This window comes from Enoplosus armatus, chromosome 15 (genome assembly GCF_043641665.1).
Source record: "Enoplosus armatus isolate fEnoArm2 chromosome 15, fEnoArm2.hap1, whole genome shotgun sequence".
In the NCBI taxonomy this organism is placed as follows: domain Eukaryota; kingdom Metazoa; phylum Chordata; class Actinopteri; order Centrarchiformes; family Enoplosidae; genus Enoplosus; species Enoplosus armatus.
Window position 1 is genome coordinate 281,313 of NC_092194.1, and position 22,546 is coordinate 303,858.

At 40.3% G+C, this 22,546-nt stretch overlaps 1 protein-coding gene across 3 annotated transcripts; it reads left to right on the plus strand.

Annotated features, from left to right (window-relative positions):
- Positions 1-2,316: 2,316 nt before the first annotated feature.
- gabrg1 (gamma-aminobutyric acid type A receptor subunit gamma1) lies at positions 2,317-15,671 on the plus strand. 3 transcript variants are annotated; one of them, XM_070921056.1, is made up of 9 exons: positions 2,317-2,393; positions 7,201-7,361; positions 9,435-9,502; positions 10,086-10,306; positions 10,603-10,685; positions 13,805-13,942; positions 14,395-14,547; positions 15,079-15,281; positions 15,390-15,671. In XM_070921056.1, exons 1-9 carry the CDS (start codon positions 2,317-2,319, stop codon positions 15,669-15,671), a joined length of 1,386 nt encoding a protein of 461 aa, XP_070777157.1. The 3 variants fall into 3 exon arrangements, with proteins under 3 accessions (XP_070777157.1, XP_070777158.1, XP_070777159.1); XM_070921057.1 differs by lacking the exons at positions 2,317-2,393; positions 7,201-7,361; positions 9,435-9,502 and having other exon boundaries at positions 10,179-10,306; positions 15,079-15,315; positions 15,397-15,671; XM_070921058.1 differs by lacking the exons at positions 2,317-2,393; positions 7,201-7,361; positions 9,435-9,502 and having other exon boundaries at positions 10,179-10,306; positions 15,393-15,671.
- The last annotated feature ends 6,875 nt before the right edge of the window (positions 15,672-22,546 follow it).

Here is a 22,546-nt window from a genome sequence, read left to right on the forward strand (position 1 = left end):
GATGCACCTTTGGCAGCAATTACAGCCTCAAGTCTTTTTGAATATGATGCCACAAGCTTGGCACACCTATCTTTGGGCAGTTTCACCCATTCCTCTTTGCAGCACCTCTCAAGCTCCATCAGGTTGGATGGGAAGCGTCGGTGCACAGCCATTTTCAGATCTCTCCAGAGATGTTCAATCGGATTCAAGTCTGGGCTCTGGCTGGGCCACTCAAGGACATTCACAGAGTTGTCCTGAAGCCACTCCTTTGATATCTTGGCTGTGTGCTTAGGGTCGTTGTCCTGCTGAAAGATAAACCGTCGCCCCAGTCTGAGGTCAAGAGCGCTCTGGAGCAGGTTTTCATCCAGGATGTCTCTGTACTTTGCTGCATTCATCTTTCCCTCTATCCTGACTAGTCTCCCAGTTCCTGCCGCTGAAAAACATCCCCACAGCATGATGCTGCCACCACCATGCTTCACTGTAGGGATGGTATTGGCCTGGTGATGAGCGGTGCCTGGTTTCCTCCAAACGTGACGCCTGGCATTCACACCAAAGAGTTCAATCTTTGTCTCATCAGACCAGAGAATTTTGTTTCTCATGGTCTGAGAGTCCTTCAGGTGCCTTTTGGCAAACTCCAGGCGGGCTGCTATGTGCCTTTTACTAAGGAGTGGCTTCCGTCTGGCCACTCTACCATACAGGCCTGATTGGTGGATTGCTGCAGAGATGGTTGTCCTTCTGGAAGGTTCTCCTCTCTCCACAGAGGAACTCTGGAGCTCTGACAGAGTGACCATCGGGTTCTTGGTCACCTCCCTGACTAAGGCCCTTCTCCCCTGATTACTCAGTTTAGATGGCCGGCCAGCTCTAGGAAGAGTCCTGGTGGTTCCGAACTTCTTCCACTTACGGATGATGGAGGCCACTGTGCTCATTGGGACCTTCAAAGCAGCAGAAATTTTTCTGTAACCTTCCCCAGATTTGTGCCTCGAGACAATCCTGTCTCGGAGGTCTACAGACAATTCCTTTGACTTCATGCTTGGTTTGTGCTCTGACATGCACTGTCAACTGTGGGACCTTATATAGACAGGTGTGTGCCTTTCCAAATCATGTCCAATCAACTGAATTTACCACAGGTGGACTCCAATTAAGCTGCAGAAACATCTCAAGGATGATCAGTGGAAACAGGATGCACCTGAGCTCAATTTTGAGCTTCATGGCAAAGGCTGTGAATACTTATGTACATGTGATTTCTTAGTTTTTTATTTTTAATAAATTTGCAAAAATGTCAAAAAAACTTTTTTCACATTGTCATTATGGGGTGTTGTGTGTAGAATTTTGAGGAAAAAAATTAATTTAATCCATTTTGGAATAAGGGTGTAACATAACAAAATGTGGAAAAAGTGAAGCGCCGTGAATACTTTCCGGATGCACTGTATATACACCACCAGATGATGGTTTTGTTCATTTTCAAAGAAATATATTTGGCCTATTCAGTCTTCAATTTATTGTGCTTATGTGGTAAAAGACCAGTGGGACTGGAAATGTGATATTTTGGAATAATGTGAAATCAGAACTAAACTGTATATAATTCATTCTATGAACTTCCTTACTGAATGCCATTATTCGATACTTGAGGATTTTTGTTGGATTGATAAAATTTAAATGGGGTGTGTGTGGGTCCATTATGGACTTGCTGAACTGAGAAGCCATGAGGTGTAGAATGGAATGAAAGTAACACTCTCCCTCCAACAACTCCATCAAGCTGCCTTTGAGCAAGGCAATCCAATCCCCAACTGCTCAAGCTGCTCAGAGACTGCCAGCCTTTGGTTGTCCCCGATGCAAGCAGTCCTCATCAGCACATCATGTGGACCTACAGCCTATGCGCTGCAAACGGATTTCACAGCAGCGGTTGTGAATGTGAAACAGGGTTCATCTGCATAAAGAGCTCTGTTTTCCTTAGGTAGCCAACGTAAACGTCATTGGGAATAAAAGCAAACAATAATACAGAACTAAAACCATCCCGTCATTGGGCTATGTAGAAGGAAATGGGACTACAGATTTTTCGCCAGTGTGAGAGCAGCGTCTGTAGGGCAGCCTGTTAGCGGCACTGCAGATGGACTAGAGCAGAGTGAGCTCCGCGGCAACAGCCTCACTCGCTTTGTCACATGCCCCCCCCCCCCCACCTCCTTCCACACACACCATGCACGCATCACTCTCGTCGTAACGTCGCTCCATTTAACCCTCATCGGCTGCATTTTAGACGCGACCTGACGACAGAAAGCGCCAGTTTCCACTGTGTTTCCGTGGGCACCGCGTCAGGCCGCCCCAGCTGTGGAGGAGAGAATGAAGCGGCTTTTTGTCAGAGCCGCGCGGGACAAAGCCATGAACCCCTGGCTGCTCTTCGCTCTCCTCGGACTCTGGTAAGTGGTTGTGGTCTACCTATTGACGCGAAAGAGCAGGGATGTCTCAGGTCCGTCATGGTGTGGAGGAGGGAGGTTTTGTCAGGGCAGTCGGCTGCAGATGTTGCCGCCTCCTCCGGGCTCTCATTCGCCCTCGATTGGAATCGCTGCCGCATCTTGCATTCTACCTGTGTTCACAGGACAGCGGGTCATTGTGTGAGCTGGGGCCTTAGAGGAAAACATTTAATCCTCTGTCTCCTCGGGAATTGTTCTTAAAATTAACCAACCATAAACCATATATCTGCATGTTGTCTAATCTGTGTGGCACCCCGTTTATTTCTAAAATGTATTTTGGGCATGAAAGCAGGGTGTGAGTTTCAGAGGGTCTGTCATAAGCCTTAAGCTCTCATCGGTCTTCGTAGGCTACAGCAGTAGAATTCCATGTGGGCTACTAATGGATGATTTTGTTCCTTGGAAAACACAGATCTTCATGTACCTCAGCCCCCCAGAGGAAACCTATATCTGCCAGTTGATCGCAGAGGTGTAAATTGGTATGGACAGGCCTACTCCTCCAATTGAAAAATGTTTGGTAGAAGAGTAGACAATGCATTTTTTTATTCAACTTCTTTGAGGTCACGTAATTCACCCAACAAAATATTATCAAGGGCCTGGAAAGTATGTAGAGTAACCAAAAAAACAAACCAAAAAAAATAGAAAATTTGAGAATGGTGTCTGCCTGTCCTATTCCATCTCAAAATTGATTTGTCTCTTGCTTTAATATTTACAGTTTTCACATAGTGATCTGTTGAATTTGAAATACCTGTAGTCAATGTTGTCCAACCCACAGAGCCAATCCGAGGTCTTACTGCTTCCATTTAAAGAATGGAGAGGGATATATCTAGACCTTTAGTCCCGAGGGGTCAAACTCCTGGATCCTACAGTTCCCATAATGCACCCCACATACCTTCCTTTTTTAGGCCCCCTCTTCCTGGTAATTGTCCATGCCTTTCAAACACTTTGCTCATAGTTTGTAATTTATGCCTTCTGTTTTAAATGTGTAGTCTCAAGCCCAAGCTGATGTCACAATGTCATCACGACTGTTTTTGTAGACTGAGTAGGATTAGTAAACTGACCCTGACTTTAAAAACTTTAGAATAAATGCTTATTGTTCCTTCACTGTGCAGAACTATGTATGTGCAGTTGGTTTTCATATCCATCTGCTGAAGGTTGGAAAGTTTCTCTGTGCTCACCTTAAATCTCAGTTTCACACGTGCACGTGCAGGCATGATTTGTGAGCATCTAGCGTTGTCTATTTTCGGCTTTAGGACGTCAGGTGACGTAGTAAAATAAAGAGCGACAAAGTCCATAATTTTTTATTTTTTTATTTTTTAACCCAATCCATGATCTTTCAACTAAAGGCTCTCTAACATGTGGTTAACATTGTGAAACGGTTGCAGTATGGTTGGTTTCACCCCGGGTGCAAATTGCATAGTTGGCTACTGTCACCTGGGTGCAAATAGCATCTGTGTAAATCCAATCCATTACACCAGCTCCTGGGGCACGTACCACCCCAGAGGATAGGAAAAGTCAAAATAAGATCTCTCCTTTGTTCAGCCTATTTCTCCTAGACTATAACTGTGCTCAATTTAACATCAATGTGAGATTTTGGCCATTTCGTCATACTTCCTAAATACAGCTCCTGAGAAATAGCCTTCCTCTTGTCTCAGCCCGATCCTAATTTAAGATCTTAAAATGTTCTTTTTTTCCCCCTCTCACTGATCTTTATTTGTATCAATCAGCTCTTGAGGTAACAGTAAGACCCAAGAGAAAACTTGTTTGCCTGATAAATGAGCCTGCACAATAACAGGAATTTGTCTCAACAATCAAATTCAATTCTCAAGTCTGTGTTTTATCTGTTCTCAGAGTTGTCTCACTGCTCAAGGGTCAAGATCTACATATAAACTTCAATTTCTCATTGATTTGTCACAAATACATTCAAATGCCTTCTAAACATGAACATTATTTGTAGAGCAAACTGGACAGGATACTTTGATTTATTCTTTTGCTCCTTATTTCTCCTGAAGGGGGGATTAGGAGAAACAGGTCAGAATTCAGTAATCTCCATATAAAAAGATGATTAATAATAAAAGACTATTGTGAGCAGCAACATTTTCCTCTTGGACACAACAACTTTAAATGGTAAATGATCTCACTTATATAGCGCTTTTCAACCTTCACGGTTCCCAAAGCGCTTTAAACTCTCAAAACTCTTAAAACTCTCTTCAAAACTCTGAAGGTAAGACTGTGAAGTGTATTAAACTAGCTAGCTACTTACATTAACCTACAGCATCTCCATTGGCTTGTGTGACGCACGCAAGCATAGACTTGAATGAGGACGCGAGCCACTGCAATGATGGGAGTGAGGCAGGACAAGACAAGATGCTCAACTAGTCTCACATAGCAAGACCTGTCACCACAATTTGGGGAAAGGTCTGGCTCAATACATTCTCATTCTGGGATAGGGGAAAAAAACACACCTTACACCTAACACTAGTATCAGATCAATTCAATTCTAAAACTTTACTTTTGCATTTATAAGAACTATACAAACTGTAGTAAATGGTTTATAACACATTATAATGTAGTTGTAAGTAGACATACAGACATTTTTAGGTGTTTTTTTGTCAACAATTATAACTTCTCCGATGAAGATGTATTTTATGTTATTACAACTGTGTTTTGCTGTATTGTCATTCAGCGCTACATACAGGAGGAGTTGCAGCTGTTGTCAAATACATATTATAAATGTATTACAAATACTTATATCTCCTTACAACTACATTCATTTCAATTCAATTCAATTTTTATTTATATAGTGCCAAATCACAACAAAAGTCACACTTTACATATAGAGCAGGCCAAGACCGTACTCTTTATAATGTCATTACGGAGACCCAACAGAACAGGACTCTTTTCTGTGAGTCAGTTAGTTTGGTAATTTGCGTCAGAAGTCTTTAAAGAATATCAGAAACATAATCAAGAGCGGCATGTAATACAGTAAACGGTGGTTCAGACCACAGGCTCAGAAGACCTTTTGGTGATCATTGGTGGCAGCATATGCTTTATTGGATTTGCCCCCGAAGAAGAACATGCTGAGATAGACTGAAGAGGTGCAGAGGTGCAGGTGCATCAATGAATCATCACTAAAAGTCTGCAGGGGTCCAGCTGAATCAACACTCAGAATCAATGCAAGGAGACTCAGTGGAACTCTGCCTCACCAGCTTTCACTGTGTGACTTTAAACTTCTGCTGAACTCCCCAGGACTCAGTGCTAAAGGCAGTATCCCAGTGTGTTACAGTAAGCTTGAGCTCTTCTAATAGCCTCCACATGAACACTCTTAACTAATGAACTGAGTGACAAAACTCCCGACGTCTAAATAGGGTTAGTAACTCTTGATCACATTTGAATGCAGTCAGCCATGGTGGCTGACACATACCGGATCAGAAGGTGAACTATAATTGTCAGGTGTCGAAAGGAATCAAATTGGACCTTTGAAAAGCAAGAGACAAGATGAAGGATAATTCAGTTGTATTACAGCTAGTTTTTCCCCCCATAGTTTTATTCCTATCGAAAGAAATCTGATGTGGCAAGAAACACCAGCAGTCAGAACATCAGATGGGTTCTAAGCAGACCTCCAAGTTAAACTGACTTATTTGGAAGAAAGTGAAGGTGAACGGCAAAGTTGTTATCCAAACTGTCTGTTTTAAACATCTGTCAGTTTCCAAACCCACTTCCTGCTCCAACTTTGACCTATACTGCTACGCATTGTTTCTGTGTGCACACTGCCTATTGTAGGTATCTTTGACTGAATCAAGATTTCTTCCCTTCAGCCAACACAGAGTAAACCAGCTGTCACGTGGACCATTGGAAAAGATCTCATCTCACCCAATCATTTGCCCCTCTGTGGCGCCCTGTGTAGGGGAGACACAATATGAATGAGCCCCATCTTCCCCACGTCCCAAGTGTCCACAGAGATAGATTACAGATTCTTAACAACAGGTGTTTATTTACAATGTGTTTTTATATAGATGGAGCTGGACTGACTTCAGGGTGGGCAAAGGCCAAAATAACAAACAAACAAATCTTACTAGGATGATGCGATAAAAATTATGTAACAAAACAAAGAAAGCTAATCAGAACCATTACTTACCTCCCTAACTAAAGTGAACAGGAGAAAACAAAAGTACAGAAACGGCAGCCCACCCCTACAAACTCCTGGAGAACAAAAAGCCACCAGCATGGCAGAGATCCTACAACTACAATGCACCCAGTTGCATCAGAGACAAGTGTGGCCAGTTGGGGGGAGAGGGAGATGAGTTCTGCCCCACGCAGCACTGCTGCTATCTTGGCTCCTCTATATAGTTTATTGGCATCAGGGAACGGTTGTAACACCTTCACTGACTAGATCTAGAACAAGTTAGGCTATTTCTGTCTGAATGCATAGGTGGTCTCCTGCCTGTTGTGGCCTTTTCCTAAATGCAGGTGCTGGGACTGTGAGGCTTTTGACTTCAACGACAAATCACAGTATACTGGAATGTTCACCCGGTGCTGTAGTCAATACTGGAGCCTTAAGTGAAAATTGAAAACCAATACAAATACAGGCTGTACAACGTTTTGACTTTTTTCATGCCAAAAGCAACAATATATAGTTGATATAATACATATGATTAATATATATATTTTCTGGCATTCACAAACACCCATTGAATTATATGTAAATACTGTATATCTTTATTTCTTACCATGTTTCTCCTTTTCTACCTCACAGTGCAGCATTTGGGCCCAGTAAACAGGAAGAAGAGGACTATGAAGATGTTCCCATAAATAAGACTTGGGTCTTATCACCTAAGGTCTATGAGAGCGATGTGACTTTGATCCTAAATAAACTGCTGCAGGGCTACGACAACAAACTGCGGCCTGACATCGGAGGCAAGTTAAGTTCATTGTCTGGAAATGTGCTTTGTTACCACAAAACACTCGGCTTGCAGTGATGAGGGGGAGTTCAAAAGAAGTCTGTAAATAGCCATGTGCGGTATGGGTTACTACCTTGTCATTGCATGGAGCCTTTTGTGAAATTACATATCAACTGCTGCTGCTGTCTGGAGAGAACCTTGTATCTTTAATATTCAACTTTCAAAGAGAGACTATGCTTTGAAAGAAAGAATAACACATTCTTACTGTTACAAATGAAAAATGTAATTCATAAATGATAAAAAAAATGTGCTTGTTCTGGTATGACCAGTAGTAGTAGACCACTGAGTCAGGTTACATATGTTGCTTTAAGGATTTAAGAAGAATGTGCATAATGTGCTAAGATAGAGATTCAGGGTTTTCCTGGCTCAGCAGAATGGGTCTTTTGGGGGGGGGGGGGGGGGGGGGGTGACTGCACACAACAGTAAGCATGATCGGTCCTCATACAGTATGAGTCTGTGTTACCAGAAATCTATGCATTTTCTTGTTATTTCTGAACATTTGATAAACAAATATTTTTCCTGAGTAAAAGATTAGGCTTGTATGAATCACTTATCTTTCATTTACTTTATTTAGGAATACAGCCAATGGTTGGCTATTCTGATAAACATTCACCATTCTCCCTCATCTCCCTCTCCTTATCTTTTGAAAGTGGGCTGCAATTGTGCCTGCTCTCTTCACGATCAAGGTGAAAACAAAACAAAAATACTGAAATGAATTCAAATAGATAATTAGTATTTTAAATGTTCAAGAACTTCAAGAACCAACTCCAAAAAATAGTCGCTTTTCCAAGTATTCCAGTGCTGGATTTTTTTTTTGCTCCAAATTCAAGGACTTTAAGTAGGCTAATGTTAGTTTAACAACCTTGTGTGAACCCTGACAGAATAGTAATAACAGAATTAGCTGTAGTGCTAACTGTGCGACTGATGAGATGACAAGCGTCTGAGGTGGGCATGATTTCGGAATCGTAACTACCGGTAATCTGGAATAAAAGATGTATACATATACTCCTACTAATACATAGAAAATGCCACTACCTACTGTTTCGCTTGCTAAGTGGGGATGGAGGAGGAGGAGGCAGCTGGACACTTCAGCCTGACTGGACTTGTGAAACTGAGATGTCATTAAGAGCTAGCTTCACAGCGGAGCGTTCAGGGCCAGTCAGAACAATGCAGCTTATCCAACACTAGCCACATGTGTAAAATATAGCAACTGTGGATGAGTTGTTCAAATATTGTTGCTATTAAACACATTCTGAGGATTTTAGTTGCTATCTTTATCCTCCATTCTTGTCAGGTTGTTATAGAAAACAGCATCTACATTATCCAGGATTAGGGTTAGTGTTCATTGTAAAGGTGTTCATACAGATTGAGTAGTTGTAATAGCTGTAATAGCTTCTAAAGTACAAACAAACAAACACTTGCTGACACTAAGTGACATTATTTACATTACTGTTTCACTAACCTGTTACTTAATATAATGCAGTGTATTTTTGAGCATTCTGGCATTTTTTGCACATTTTGAAATGTCCAGTTCCTTATGCATTGCATTCCTTTTCCTTCTGCTACTTCCCTGAGAAATGGTGTTTATCTGCAACCAATTCCATTCCTCACTGCCCAACGCACCTACCAACTTGTAGAAGTTGCTATGAACCCTCATCCTGTCCACCGACAAAACTGTCCTGCTACTAAGAATCTGATTTTTATTCTAAAGATCATCTTTTTAAGTAGGTGGCCCCAGAGATTAGATAACTTTAGCAATGTAAAATGGTAAAGTGATTAGCAAATATCCATGCAACTTGAATTGCCCCATGATGATGATTAGATGCATACACCCAGAATGACCTTTATTTAGGCAAAAAGGGAGATATACAGTATTATATTATTATAGGGATAGATGCTGTTCTTTGTTTCCTCACTTTATGATTTAGGTTGATAAGACGGACAGCATCTTTTTGGACAGCAGCTAACAAACATGTTCAAAAGTTGATGCTGTCTATGTCAGTGCAGTATGTCTTCTGTTATGTTTCAGTAAGGCCGACAGTGATTGAAACAGCCGTGTATGTCAACAGCATCGGACCAGTGGACCCCATCAACATGGTGAGGCTGCTTCTTCTGATTTCCCTTTTCTTTTTCTCTGCTGATATAATGGATAATGGATGGAAAAACCCTCTTACTCATCTAATGTTAAATAACCAGCATGTGCAAGTTACAATGAAACTGTGTTTTTACAATTTGTGTTTTTAGCCTGGCATCGTCGGACCGATTCGCAAATGTTTTTCGATTTTCGATTTCCAAGGGGCGTTATCACCTGGCGCAGACTAAAATGCCTCTGGATGCTATAACCAATCAGAGCAACAAAACGTGTGACATAGTGGTAGGCTGCAAGGCTAGGTAGCTAGTTCCACCATCCAATTCATATGACTTCTAGTTCAACATGATATACAGAAGTTTGGCATGTCATGATTTAGAAGCCACTTACCGCTTACCTTTAGTATGTAACGTGAACTACTGTCCTGTTTTTCTTGGCATTCCATCCAATCCAATAACTAATTTCCTGTTGGCTCTATAGAACTCCTCAAGTGTTCATCACGAATTCTTCATTTATAAGATATTTTCTAGTATTTTTGATGATATTTTTTTAATTGGCTGTATTTGCATGTTTTTCCTAACTCTGTTGCAGGAATACACCATTGATATCTTCTTTGCCCAGACATGGTATGACAGCCGACTGAAGTTCAACAGCTCGATGAAGCTGCTCATGCTCAACAGTAACATGGTAGGCAAAATATGGATTCCTGACACATTCTTCAGGAATTCCCGCAAATCAGACGCCCACTGGATCACCACTCCCAACCGCCTCCTGAGGCTGTGGAGCAATGGGAGAGTCATGTACACACTGAGGTAGGACAGTTATACAACCTTTTTGGTAGCCAGTTTTAATGTTGAACTATCAACTCTTCAAAAATCATTGTTGTCTGTGCAGCTTTAGTATAGGCATTTGCATTTTTATTATGTAGTTCTCTTTTAGGTGACCCCAATTTGTGGTGCATGATGTAATGGTCATTATTTTTTTCCTGCATTTGTAGGTATAATTACAGAGAACATGAACTACCTTTACTGTGTTCAGTCACACTTGGGAGGGAAAAAAAACAACGCTGAGACTTGCTTTTTCTCTGTCACAATTCTGTTTTTGTCAGGTTGACTATTAATGCGGAGTGTTACCTTAAGCTGCATAACTTTCCAATGGATGAGCACTCGTGTCCACTGGAGTTTTCAAGCTGTAGGTGGTCAAACGTTTTCCCCTCCCATTTTTGACCTGCCATTTCGACTTCAACTTCCGTAACTTGCCCAGAGAGAGGGGCCTCTGTCTGGGCTAGCATAGTGGCTAAGCTCTTGTTCCTTCTCCTTGCCAAAAGGCTCATCTGCTTGAGGCTGCTCTCTCTAAGCCTGTACCAATCTATCATATGCTCCACCAGCAGAGAGAGGAGGTCACCCAGATCCATTTTCTCTGACAGACTTAATGAATTATGTACCCTCTCCCAGTCTGATTCATGCTGTCTGTGTCATCCTTCATTCGTCTCTTGCATTGTGCTTGGGCCTCATGTCTTGTCATGATCTTAATCTTCCACACACTAGTGAAAAACAATTTTCAGGGCAAATGTCAGGACCAGTACAGTCGCACTAAATGTCATCAAATGAGCACAAACCAGTGGTAATATCATCGATAAAACTACTAAACAACTACAGAGAACTCACCGCATTGGTCATTTGTTTATCCATCCTCTTGCAGTTGTGCAAATAATGCTCTCTCAGTTGCAGTGTTGGAAGTAGAATGGCATTGTTATACCAACACAAAACATTTAAAAGAGGAGGTGTGATCAAAAGTCAAAGCATGTGACTTCAACACCAGATACCTTGAACCATGTCCTCTCTGCTACTAACAGTCAATATTGGTTTCTTTTAACCATTGAGGCAATCCCATACCTTAAACATGACACGTTTTCCCTGACCGTAACCAAGTGTATTTATACGGGACAGGGTTAATTTATTTGTCATTTAACGATGCAGGGTTGCACAAATTATATTTGTAGCCCCCTTTATGCTACACACACAGAACATAATACAAATATTTGAAGTTAGAATTTAATAAAAATACAAATATAAACAATATAGAGTTATATATATAAGCATATATTACACAAAAGGTAGTGGTATGGCAATGTGCAAAACCAGCATAACAGAAAGTTCCATGTCATTCATTTATGTTGAGTGCAGAGGATAAGGTGGATTTGAAGAATCTCACAGCCTGAGGAAAGAAGCTGCTCTGTAGTCTGGTGGTATGGTAGCAGATACTTCTGTATCGCTTTTAATATCCTTTGGGCTCTGAGCAGTAGGTTGTTCTCCATGCACCACCCTGAGCGATTGTTAATTTCTTTTCATCATTGTTTGAAATCACTGATGATTGTTTGAAATGGTCATCCACAAACATCACAACAGTTCTCTGCAGTCATGGGTGTACAGCGTGAACAAGAGTGGGCTGAGCACACAGCTGGGGACCTCCAGTGTTCAGATTGGGGTGTGTAGCTGCTGAGCTGAGTTCATCATTTTCATGCGGGTGATTGATCTGAATGCTGACCTGAAATATTATTTTCAAGGTGTGTGAAGATTGAGCGGTGGGCGGTGGAGATGGTATTCTCTGTGGATCTTTTGGCTCTGAATGCAAATTGGTGAGGGTTCAGGCTGGCTGGGATGTTGTCTTTGATATGCTGGAGAACCAGTTTCTCAAAGCACTTTATCAGAATGGGGGTGAGTGCCACAGGGCGGTAGTCATTTAGATTAGACACTGCAGACTTATTAGGTACAGATGGTGTCTTGAAACTCTCCTGGGACAGTGATATGTTAAAAATGTCATTAATGACATTGACTAGCTGGTTGTAGCTGCCAGGAATGTTCGTGTAAACATGATCCAGGGTATTGTTTCCCCTGGTGGGGAAGGTGACATAATGGTGGAATTTAGGTAAAACAATTCTGAGTTCTGATTGGTTAAAATTGCCACCTACAATAAAAAAGCTTTGTCATGTGACTGCTGATACATACAGCATACTGCAGTGCATTTGCACTGAATTTGCATTTGGGGGAATGTTAACAGCAGCAACAAAAACACTGGTGAATTCTCCAGGCAGATAATATGGTCGTCATCTTAACATTAAACATTTGACATCTGGGGAATATTGTCCATCAACTTTGACTATGTTTGAGCACTAAGCATCACTGATGTAAACACCCTCGTCTTGCGTTCAGTCTGCCCGTCGAATGCAATAGTTTTATCTGAGATGTTGTGGTGGAGCCAGGTCTTTATAAAGATGTGGGCACAACAGTCTCAGTCTTATTTTGTCCATTTTATTTTCCAGCAACCGCACATTAGGTAGGAGTAGGCTGGGTAGTGGCGTAGTCTTATGACCAAGCTAGGTTAGCTTAGCTCCTAGCCCAGTGTTCTTTCCCCATTCCTTGGGTTGTCGCACCACTTGCGGTGGCATTTGGTCCAGCTGGTCTGGCTGGGTGGTCAGCAGTGATCGTTTCGTGGTTCGCTGTACTTAATCCAATCAAATGATAAGCCTTTTTCTGTCATAGGTAGTATGCACTTCAGTGATAAAGGCGAAAAAATAACAAATAAAAAGAAAAACGTAGCAGACTTTCAGGGAACTATTGGCTGCTGCATCCACACGCACCACCATCTTGGCAGAAAATACAAGTGACATCGGGAATTTCTTTTCACCTTCAGTGAGCAATTACTTGGGCGGCATGGTGGCGCAGTGGTTAGCACTGTTGGTAACATGGGAGGTAAAGCTGGTTAGAGCGGGTTGGGGGTTCGGTCCCCACCATGTCGAAGTGTCCTTGAGCAAGACACTGAACCCTAAGTTGCTCCCGATGGAGACCGGCACCTTGCATGACAGCTTGGTCGCCATTGGTGTGTGAATGTGTGAGTGAAGGGGTGAATGAGACTTAGCTGTAAAGCGCTTTGGGAACCGTGAAGGTTGAAAAGCGCAATATAAGTGAGATCATTTACCATTTACTTCCACACTGTATTGCCTGGGAGTAAGCACTAGCTCACAACTGAACAAACGACCTACTAATGACTATTACAGGAATGCATATCAAACCTCATGTTTGCCTACCACATACTGTAGTGCACATCTTGCTCATTTGAAGAAATTTTATGAGACTGGGCAGGTCAATTCCATCTTGAATGCTACCCTTTGCCTTGCCATGGTGCAACTTTCCCTTGTGATGTACAGTACACTGAATGACAGATGTGAGCTTCCTGTTGTATAGTATAGGCATCAGTAAAGGTTTTTAATTGATGTATTATGTGTCTGTTTTGGGGGGGGGGTTCTGTAGATGGTTATCCCAAAAATGAGATCATGTACCGGTGGCAGAGACGGGCAGTGGAGGTAGCAGACCAGCGGTACTGGAGACTCTACCAGTTTGCCTTTGTAGGGTTGAGGAACACCTCTGATGTGGCACACACCCAGTCAGGTGAGAGATGATGGCCAAGTTCTCTTACATGTTGCCAATTAAATTTTATTTATATCGTGCTAAATCATAGCAGAGGTTTCAACATTGTATTTTTCATAGAGCAGGTCTAGACCATACTTTTTATAATATTATTTACATGAGGCACTGATATTACAAGAGTAGAACTTGGATTAGTTTTAGGGAAGAGTACGGTCCAACATTAATACATAAATTCAATTTGTCCTTGTGCTGCATTTGTTTTACCATGATGTAAACCAAATCTATGTATGTGTACAGTATTCTTGTCTGTACATTTACTTTAGTAATCCATATGCAAGTAGGTAATTCATGTTGAAATAGCGTGTGTAAATAAAAACTCAAAACATTTCTCTGTTCTCTAATTTACCCTGCCTTACCTAATTTCTTTGAATTAATGTTTTATCTCCATATCTACCTTGTTGTTAAACTTTCAGGGGAATATGTTATCATGACAATCTTTTTTGACCTGAGTCGGAGAATGGGCTACTTCACCATCCAGACATACATTCCCTGCAGTATGATCGTAGTCTTGTCCTGGGTCTCCTTCTGGATCAACAAGGATGCCGTCCCAGCCCGCACATCTCTAGGTTTCATATTTTCAAAGACATTTCAAATACGTTGCTTGCCAATTATCACCTACTAACCATGAAATTTGCAGACCTGTAAAATGAAGTGTTACCAATATTTTTTTTTATTTCATACACAGGTAAACTGAGTCAGAGCGCAATTTTGCCCTGTTCTTTAAATCACTGTACTGGCCATCGATCTTCAACATAATGTGTAAATAAAAGCTTTAAAGGCTCTGAAAACCTTTTCTCAGTCAGCTCCTGGATATTGATGGCAGAAAATAGCGTGTTCATATAGGATCACATCACTCAGATCAAGTCTTTTGAGGTGGGGCCATTTAACTGCCCACAACAACTCAGTTGTTCTACACCTTATAGCAAGGAATACCAAATACCAAGACAAGCTAAAGACCACTGAATCCAACTTGGTCAAAATACCCCTCATTGCTGTGGAATTTCACTGATGTATGTGTTGGCTGTCGGACACGTTAAAATGAATGTAGAGTATTTGATATTCCACTGAGGAATTCGTCTCTGTGACAATCCATTTAGGTATCACCACAGTGCTCACCATGACTACTCTAAGCACCATCTCCAGGAAGTCCCTGCCCAAGGTTTCGTATGTCACTGCCATGGACCTGTTCGTCTCTGTCTGCTTCATCTTCACCTTTGCTGCCCTCATGGAGTATGGCACTCTGCACTACTTCACCAGCAACAGGCAGACCAAAAAGGCGAAAGCCAACAATAACACACAGGTACCTAACACTCATTTTCTTCCTTCTTTTTTCTGTGTTATTTTTCTTTTGAACCCACTGAATGTAATAATAACGCACTTAAATACCTGTGTGTGTTCACCTCCACAGCAGAAAGCATCCAGCATGGTGAATATCCGACCTGGCACGTCCCTACTGCAGATGAACAACATTGTGCCCTATCACGAGGAGGGTGACTATGCTTACGAGTGTTTGGATGGAAAAGACTGCACCAGCTTCTTCTGCTGCTTCGATGACTGCCGCTCAGGTGCCTGGCGCGAAAACAGAATGCACGTGCGGGTTTCCAAGATTGATTCTTACTCACGAATATTCTTTCCCACTGCTTTTGGCCTTTTCAATCTGGTTTATTGGATTGGCTATCTGTATCTATAAAACCAGTACCTCAAAAAAGGACGACTGGAGTTTAACATCTGCAAGCATTTCACAGAAGCAGAGCTGCTCTTGTCGGAGAAATGATGGCTACTTAGCAAACATGTATGGCGAAAAGAAGAACTAAATTAAAATCTAAAGACAAATTATGAATGACAGTGCCTTGTTTTCACCTGCACTCGTGATGAGGCATGGCGAATGAGTGATGTCAGTCAGTCTTCCCTCAATCTGTCCAACATCTTATTTTAGAGCAAGATAGGTCAACAACTACTGGCTAATATTCCATTCAAAGTTCAGTATGGATCACTAATGGTTGTGGTGACCCTGTGACCTTTCATCTAAATGTTCCTCTTGACATGACAAGGCATCTAAAAAGATAATGGCTGATTTCCATGACATTTTGTTGTTGATATTCATAGTTGCCAGGGGATTGAGCCACAAATGTCCTACATGTACACAAGAATATAGATATCAAAATCTAATAGTCAAAAATATGAATGAACCTTTTGCATTTTGGACTTAGATGCTTCCAAGGGAATTAACCCTTTTAATGAACCATTGGCCTTTGATCCAAAGCCACCCTCAGGACAAACTCAACATTTTAGCTCCACTTCTGTTAAGGCTCTAACAATGTTGTCTGTTCCATCTAACACTTTTATAAAAGATGGAACATCCTTATCCCTAGTCACATCCTCCAGCTCTTTCTGGGGCATCCTAGACACAGCTGACAACTAAGGCATTCCCATCTGGCCTGGGAACACCTTAACTGTCAGCTGTGCTGGAAGTACATCCACAGGGAGACATCCAAAAGGCATCTTAATCAGATGCCCAAACACATCAACTTTCAACATGAAAGAACAATGGTTCTACTCCAAGTTCCTTCCGAAACAAGTTTCCTTTGCAGGGTGTCTGAGTTCCTCACCCTATCTCTAAGGGTGAGGAACTCAGACACCCTGCAAAGGAAACTTGTTTCGTCTGCTTCTATCCACAATCTCGGTAAGGGTTGGAACGTAGACTGACAAAGAAATTGAGAGCTTCAACTTCAGGCTCTTCTCCCTCTTCACCATGACAGTCTCTCACTCATAAACAAGACCCTGAGGTACTTGGTAGTCCTTCCCTTGTGGCACTGACATACTACCAACCCAAAGGGGACGATGCACCATTTTCCTATGTAGATAACTAGTAGGTGTACATCCTCCTTGATCTTGTGCACATGCCCTTAGCACTGTTGTTTGTGATTGCACCATTAAAATAGAGCCCTAAGCATTTCATTTCTTTAAAATAGAGACACTAACATTAAGACTAATGACTCTAGGTAAGCTAAATAACTCAATATAGCTAAATTACATTTTTCCTTTGACAGCAAAAGTGCCTCATAACATTAGCTAACTCATACTCATAATGTTCATTTTGGATCATGTTCAAAATGAACAAAATGCCCTGATTCACTAAGCTCCAATGCTACTGACTCCCTTATTGCGCCTTTTATCTCTTCTAATTCTTTTTTATTAACAAAGAGCAAAGAGCAGAAAGCATTTAAACATTTATGCCTCATTTTTGCCAGTTAAGATAACAAAGTGGCAGATTATATCAGCTGTAGTCAGCATACTGATACCGGATTCAGATTTGTTAACATGCTGTCAAACCCTAACCCCACTCATAGCAGCTCTGACCCCAGAAATGTTTGCACAAGTAAAACTCCAGTCCACACAGAGGAGATATTGCCATCAAACCTAAAATAAAAATACCCCAAATGTTTGTTTACTCTTTGCCACTGTGCTATTGATATTCTAAGCAGTAAAGAGGAGGTGCATTGTACTTTGTAGTTGAAATATGGCATGGAGGGGTATTGTTCCTTCTAAAGGTATATTCCCTGATTTCCTTAGAGAGGCCAATAGCTGCTAAGATGTAAACTCAGTTGAATTTCAAAGATCACTTGAGATTCAAAGCATTGTGAGTTTTGCAAGGAACAGTGAATTTTGCAGGAATTTGGGGACTTGGGCACTACCGGTCATTATAATACCACCAGGGAGCATATCTTTATTTATTTGAACAACTCCATAGGTCATAGGGATTTTCTAGGCAACACCTCACAGCGTAATTATTAGTGAGGTCAAACAAGGCCAACCTCTGCTCAGAAGCTACTGCATGGAATTAATTTGTAACCTCTGTCAAACAGTGAATTGTCATGAACAATTATGGTTGTTTTTCCAGCAGCCAGATTTTGTACTCTGATGTATCATAAGTTACAAAAATTGATAAAATTGTCATTGACTATACAGCTCGTAAATTACTTGAATTTCCATTTATACAGTTCTGTTGTATGTAAAAGACTCACTATGTGGACAGATATTTTTGCCACCCCACAAGCAATCTGAAACACAAGAAACAAATGCAAACTGAAATATTTCCAGCAATGTCTTCTTAGAATTACACTACACCATATTTTCAATATAGTGTCAAAATGGCAGTTGTCAATAGCAACAATTAACTACGATATACTTAAATCTGGAGTGCTGAACTTTTGTCCCCCTTCTGACGTACGCCTACAGGTTTTTCCGTAGCGCAGAGCCATGTAGAGAAAGTCGCGGAAAATCTCCGTTCTCTAACTAATTACCAAAAATCACATTTATGTTTCTGTATTTATGATGGATGTATTATATTTACGCATTCAAATTTGCCTGAAAATAACTTCCTGGAACTATCTGAAAGCACCAGCATGGGAATGTCGCCACAGACACCAGATTTAAAAACGTTCTAAGCTGCAAAATGCAGAGAGATTTACCTGGCGGTGATAGTGTTAATCAAAACTGTGGAAACTCGTTGGACAACGGCTTGATTGTAACAGACGTTCATTTATATGTAAAAGCCCATCTGCGCTCTAGCTTTAAAGCTGATGTTTTTTTAACTTAATTTTTACTTTTCAGTTACGCATCAGCACAGAAATACAGTAAATAATTTCTTCAGAAATGGCAGAGGTTCATAAAGTTGTAATTTAGTTCACTACATAGTTTACTCTGAATTTGAGGTGGAAATCATCAGGTTGAATCATTTTGCTGTCTAATAGTTTCGTTCAGTTCGGCTTTGTTGTTAAAAGGGGTCAGTAGTGAGGAAGTGAGATGTTAGCCACTGTTAGTCGGTCAGCTACTGTTGGACTGTTGGACTTACTGGTAATATTGGTTGGTAATGTTACTCAAAATCATTATTGTCTGCTGTTCAGAAACATAAGAGCTTTTGGGTAGTCAAGGATTACATACGCTAACACAAGTCTATTATGGGATACGCAACACGTCATGAACCTATGCCATTATTAAAGAATATACTGTATCTATTTAAAGATACTGAGCATTTCATGTAAATAGCATTCAAAAAAGATTACACTTTCAGCCCTAAAATCCCTGTAGTCTTTTTAGATCTGCTAGTTAACTAGCAGTATACCGTGCATCCATGTAGACTGCTAAATATTTGGCTTTTGCACAATTAAAAGAAAGAAAACACAGGTGAACACTACTTCAGGTATTTTTCTCACACTCTCAAATGTATGAATGAAAATGTGACACATGCAGAAAATGCGGATATCAGGAGAGGAAAAATGCTACACCAACATTTGCCGATTAAATAACTGAAGACAAGTGGTTCTTGAACTTTTCCCATACACCAAAGAAACTGTCTGATACAATTTAGTAACATGTCCCGTATGAATGTCATGTTGCACATCAGTTCTGATTGTAGTCTCTACATATGTAAAATATCAAATACAGAATAGCCGTAACGCTTAAAACAGCATTTCCACGTTGTCAAGATGCAATTTCGGACATGTTTTTAGAAATGTCGAGGTGACATAGCTATTAAGTAACCCACATTTCTGTAAAATGTCTGTGGTGTCCATACACAAGTAGTTTTGAACCATACAAGTATCTAGCAAGGAATGTACTGAAAGCCACATTAATCTATGCAAACATGAACATTGATGCAATTGTTCTCTTGTGATAACTCCTAGATTACTTTGTTTGGTCTGAACAAGGGATGGACAATTTATTCAATTATTTTAATCGATTAATAGTATTAAAGAAATAGTAGATATTCAGTTAGAAAATGTCCATAGTGAACCAATAAAAACGTGACTCGTGCATGAGGAATACTCGACCAAAATCTCTATACAGCCTTTGTCTAAATCAAACAGAAGTTTAGCATTTCTCTACTTAGTTCATGTACTTAGTTCACCTCCCAATTACAAATAAAGCAGTCTTAAAACATGACATACCACACCAAAGCTGTCTTATAATAGGTTGGAGACACATGTTTCCAGGCGTCTTTCTGCAATATTATTGCACCTTGCACCCCTGGTGCAACTAAGTGAGTAAATACTCCAGATCACAAGTACAAAAAAGTCATATCTCATATTTCAGTTAAACCTGTTGTTTACCTGTTGTACAGTACATTTCCACGGCACCAATTCCGCCAGTACTCACTACTCTGCTGCTCTCAGTTTCTCTTTTTAAAGCAAATACTGTCCTCGCTCACAATTTAAAGGTAGGAATTTCTACTTTTTTTTTTTTCATTGTTAATCTCCTGTCAATGAAATTTAGCACATTCTACACAGTTGTTTCACATCAAAAGCCTTCCAGAGCAGTTGACAGCATATAATGCCTACCTTTCTTAATAGGCTTTTAATGTGAAACATCCACAGAAAGTGCTGAGTTCCACTGACTGTATCTTAACAGCGAACAAAAGAACGCCAGCAGAGACCATCAGAATTAATTTGTGAGTGGACACAGTGTGTCATGTGTTTTATGACATAATAAGATGAAATCAAACAGAAGTGCTGCATTCAATCCAACATGGGACATGGACATACATGACAAAAATATATAAGGAAATTAAATTAAACACAAGGAATGTGTTATGTGTACAATTAAAGCATGACAGAATAAAAACACTAAAATAATATAACTTACTGAGGGCAGCAGAGTGGAGTTTGACATGACTCTGTTGTTGAACTGATGGAATTAGTGCTCTGGAAATGTACTTATGTGACCCACTATAGTACAGGTCACTCAACTGCCCCTCAATGTGCTTTATTTAATCCAGCTTTTACTAGGGATGCCTTTATTATTTTATACAAATACCAGCTTTTTAAATTGAGAATTTAAAGTAGACCAGTTTAAATATTCATAGTGTAAACTCTGTCCACACACTGCAAGGCTATTGGAAACTTAACCAGTCACTGTAGAGAATAATGATCATCACACGTCGGTATTTTGCTCCACCAGAGTATGGTTGAGCTTTGAGTGTCTACAGCCAAAATATGCTGTTTCTTCCAGTCAAATTATTCTTTTGATGCTAGTTAGTAGCAAAAACAAATTCAGATCAAGGAACATGTGCAAACGTCAAATATTCTTTTAATGTAGCATTTATAGCCGGCTTGGTAAACCTGTTGATACTGTACCAAAAGGAAATTCTGTAGATACGTGGGTTGCAAAGCGTTAGCCCGATTCTCATCATTACAATGCTTTTAAATATAGCAGATTGCATTTTAGTATAGTGTTGGTCTAATATATTACTCTTCTAAGGATACCTTTGTGTACTAAACGCATTTGTTCATATTTGGGACAATAAATCCAAATTACAAACAGAATACATTTACAACACCACAGATTATTTACAGCATATTAAATGCAAGCAGCATTTATTTTTCCAGAACTCCTTTGCCCAAATATTGTAGCTACATTGCTAACCATATCAATTGCAGTGTATGATTTCAAGAATTTTGCACGTTTTAACAGAGCTGTGTCTTAGGGTTAGGAATGAGGGCTACGTCCTACGCATGGTAGGATAGTCCAGTAGTTTCTGTAGGGTGTTCCCCCAGCTTCAACAGTCCTCTGTCTTGGCTTAAAAAAATGTTTGTATTCATGATCTGTGTTAAAAAAAAAAAAAAATCAGTTTATATGGCTTTTCAATCTTTGTAAAGTGTAGCAAAAACTATTATTCAAGTGTTTTCACAAGTTGCCCTGTAACCCCCTGTACTGTCAGACATTATGTTGCATACCCCTTCTTGTAAGTAGCCTCAGACTTCAAAATCAAATGCTGTATTTTTCAGCCCAACAACCTCAAAAATAAACATGTTCAATGATCATGCGAACATGAGAGCAAAGTTGTCCGCTGTACTAATTATTAATGATTGGCATAATGCTATGTATTGCATTCAACTCAAGCCATATAAACACATTAATCATTTGTGTACAATGTCATTCTCTGTAAATGTTGCCCATATTGTATCGTGACTACTAACTCAATACACTGTGTGAAAATAAAGCAGTGCCTGGAAAAAGCCCAAGTGGTGTTATCAGACTTCATGTTGAAACGATGTTCCTGATGCTTTATCCTTTTTCCCCCTTAACATATCTACTTCTGTATTTCATGTATTAGTATTTTATCTGTTTTGACTTTTAATTTTACATTGTCAGGCACTTAATTATTTAGTTTTTAAAAAGTATTACTGTATACAGTATATATGAAGTTCATTATACTTAGAGAGGGAGGAGGGAGTCATTTTCGCTGAGTTGATATTTCAGCATGATGCATCACACCCTGAGCAAATATTGTCAGCAAGTGTTATGTAATGTTTTGTATTACAACAGGACCCGACTGGAAACAAAACCTGTGGTATTTTTTTTTGTCTTTGTTCTGAATAAGCACACCAAGCTACTAATGGTTCACCTTTGAACAAATGCTGCTATACTATGTATTAATAAAATCACAATCGCCGATGTCTGAGTGCTGAAACCAGAACTATGGTCAATGCTGGCTCCATTCGATTATATTGGACTCACCCTCACCTTCTAAAAGTATAAAATCAAAAAATACTTTTCTAAAGT

What these genes read in the sequence shown, in the direction of transcription:
- gabrg1 (XM_070921056.1), top strand. Translation starts at nt 2,317, where the DNA reads ATGAAGCGGCTTTTTGTCAGAGCCGCGCGGGACAAAGCCATGAACCCC. An exon ending in ACTGCGGCCTGACATCGGAG is followed by an intron (nt 7,362 to 9,434) that starts GCAAGTTAAGTT and finishes GTTATGTTTCAG; the next exon opens with TAAGGCCGACAGTGATTGAA. An exon ending in TGTGGCACACACCCAGTCAG is followed by an intron (nt 13,943 to 14,394) that starts GTGAGAGATGAT and finishes TTAAACTTTCAG; the next exon opens with GGGAATATGTTATCATGACA.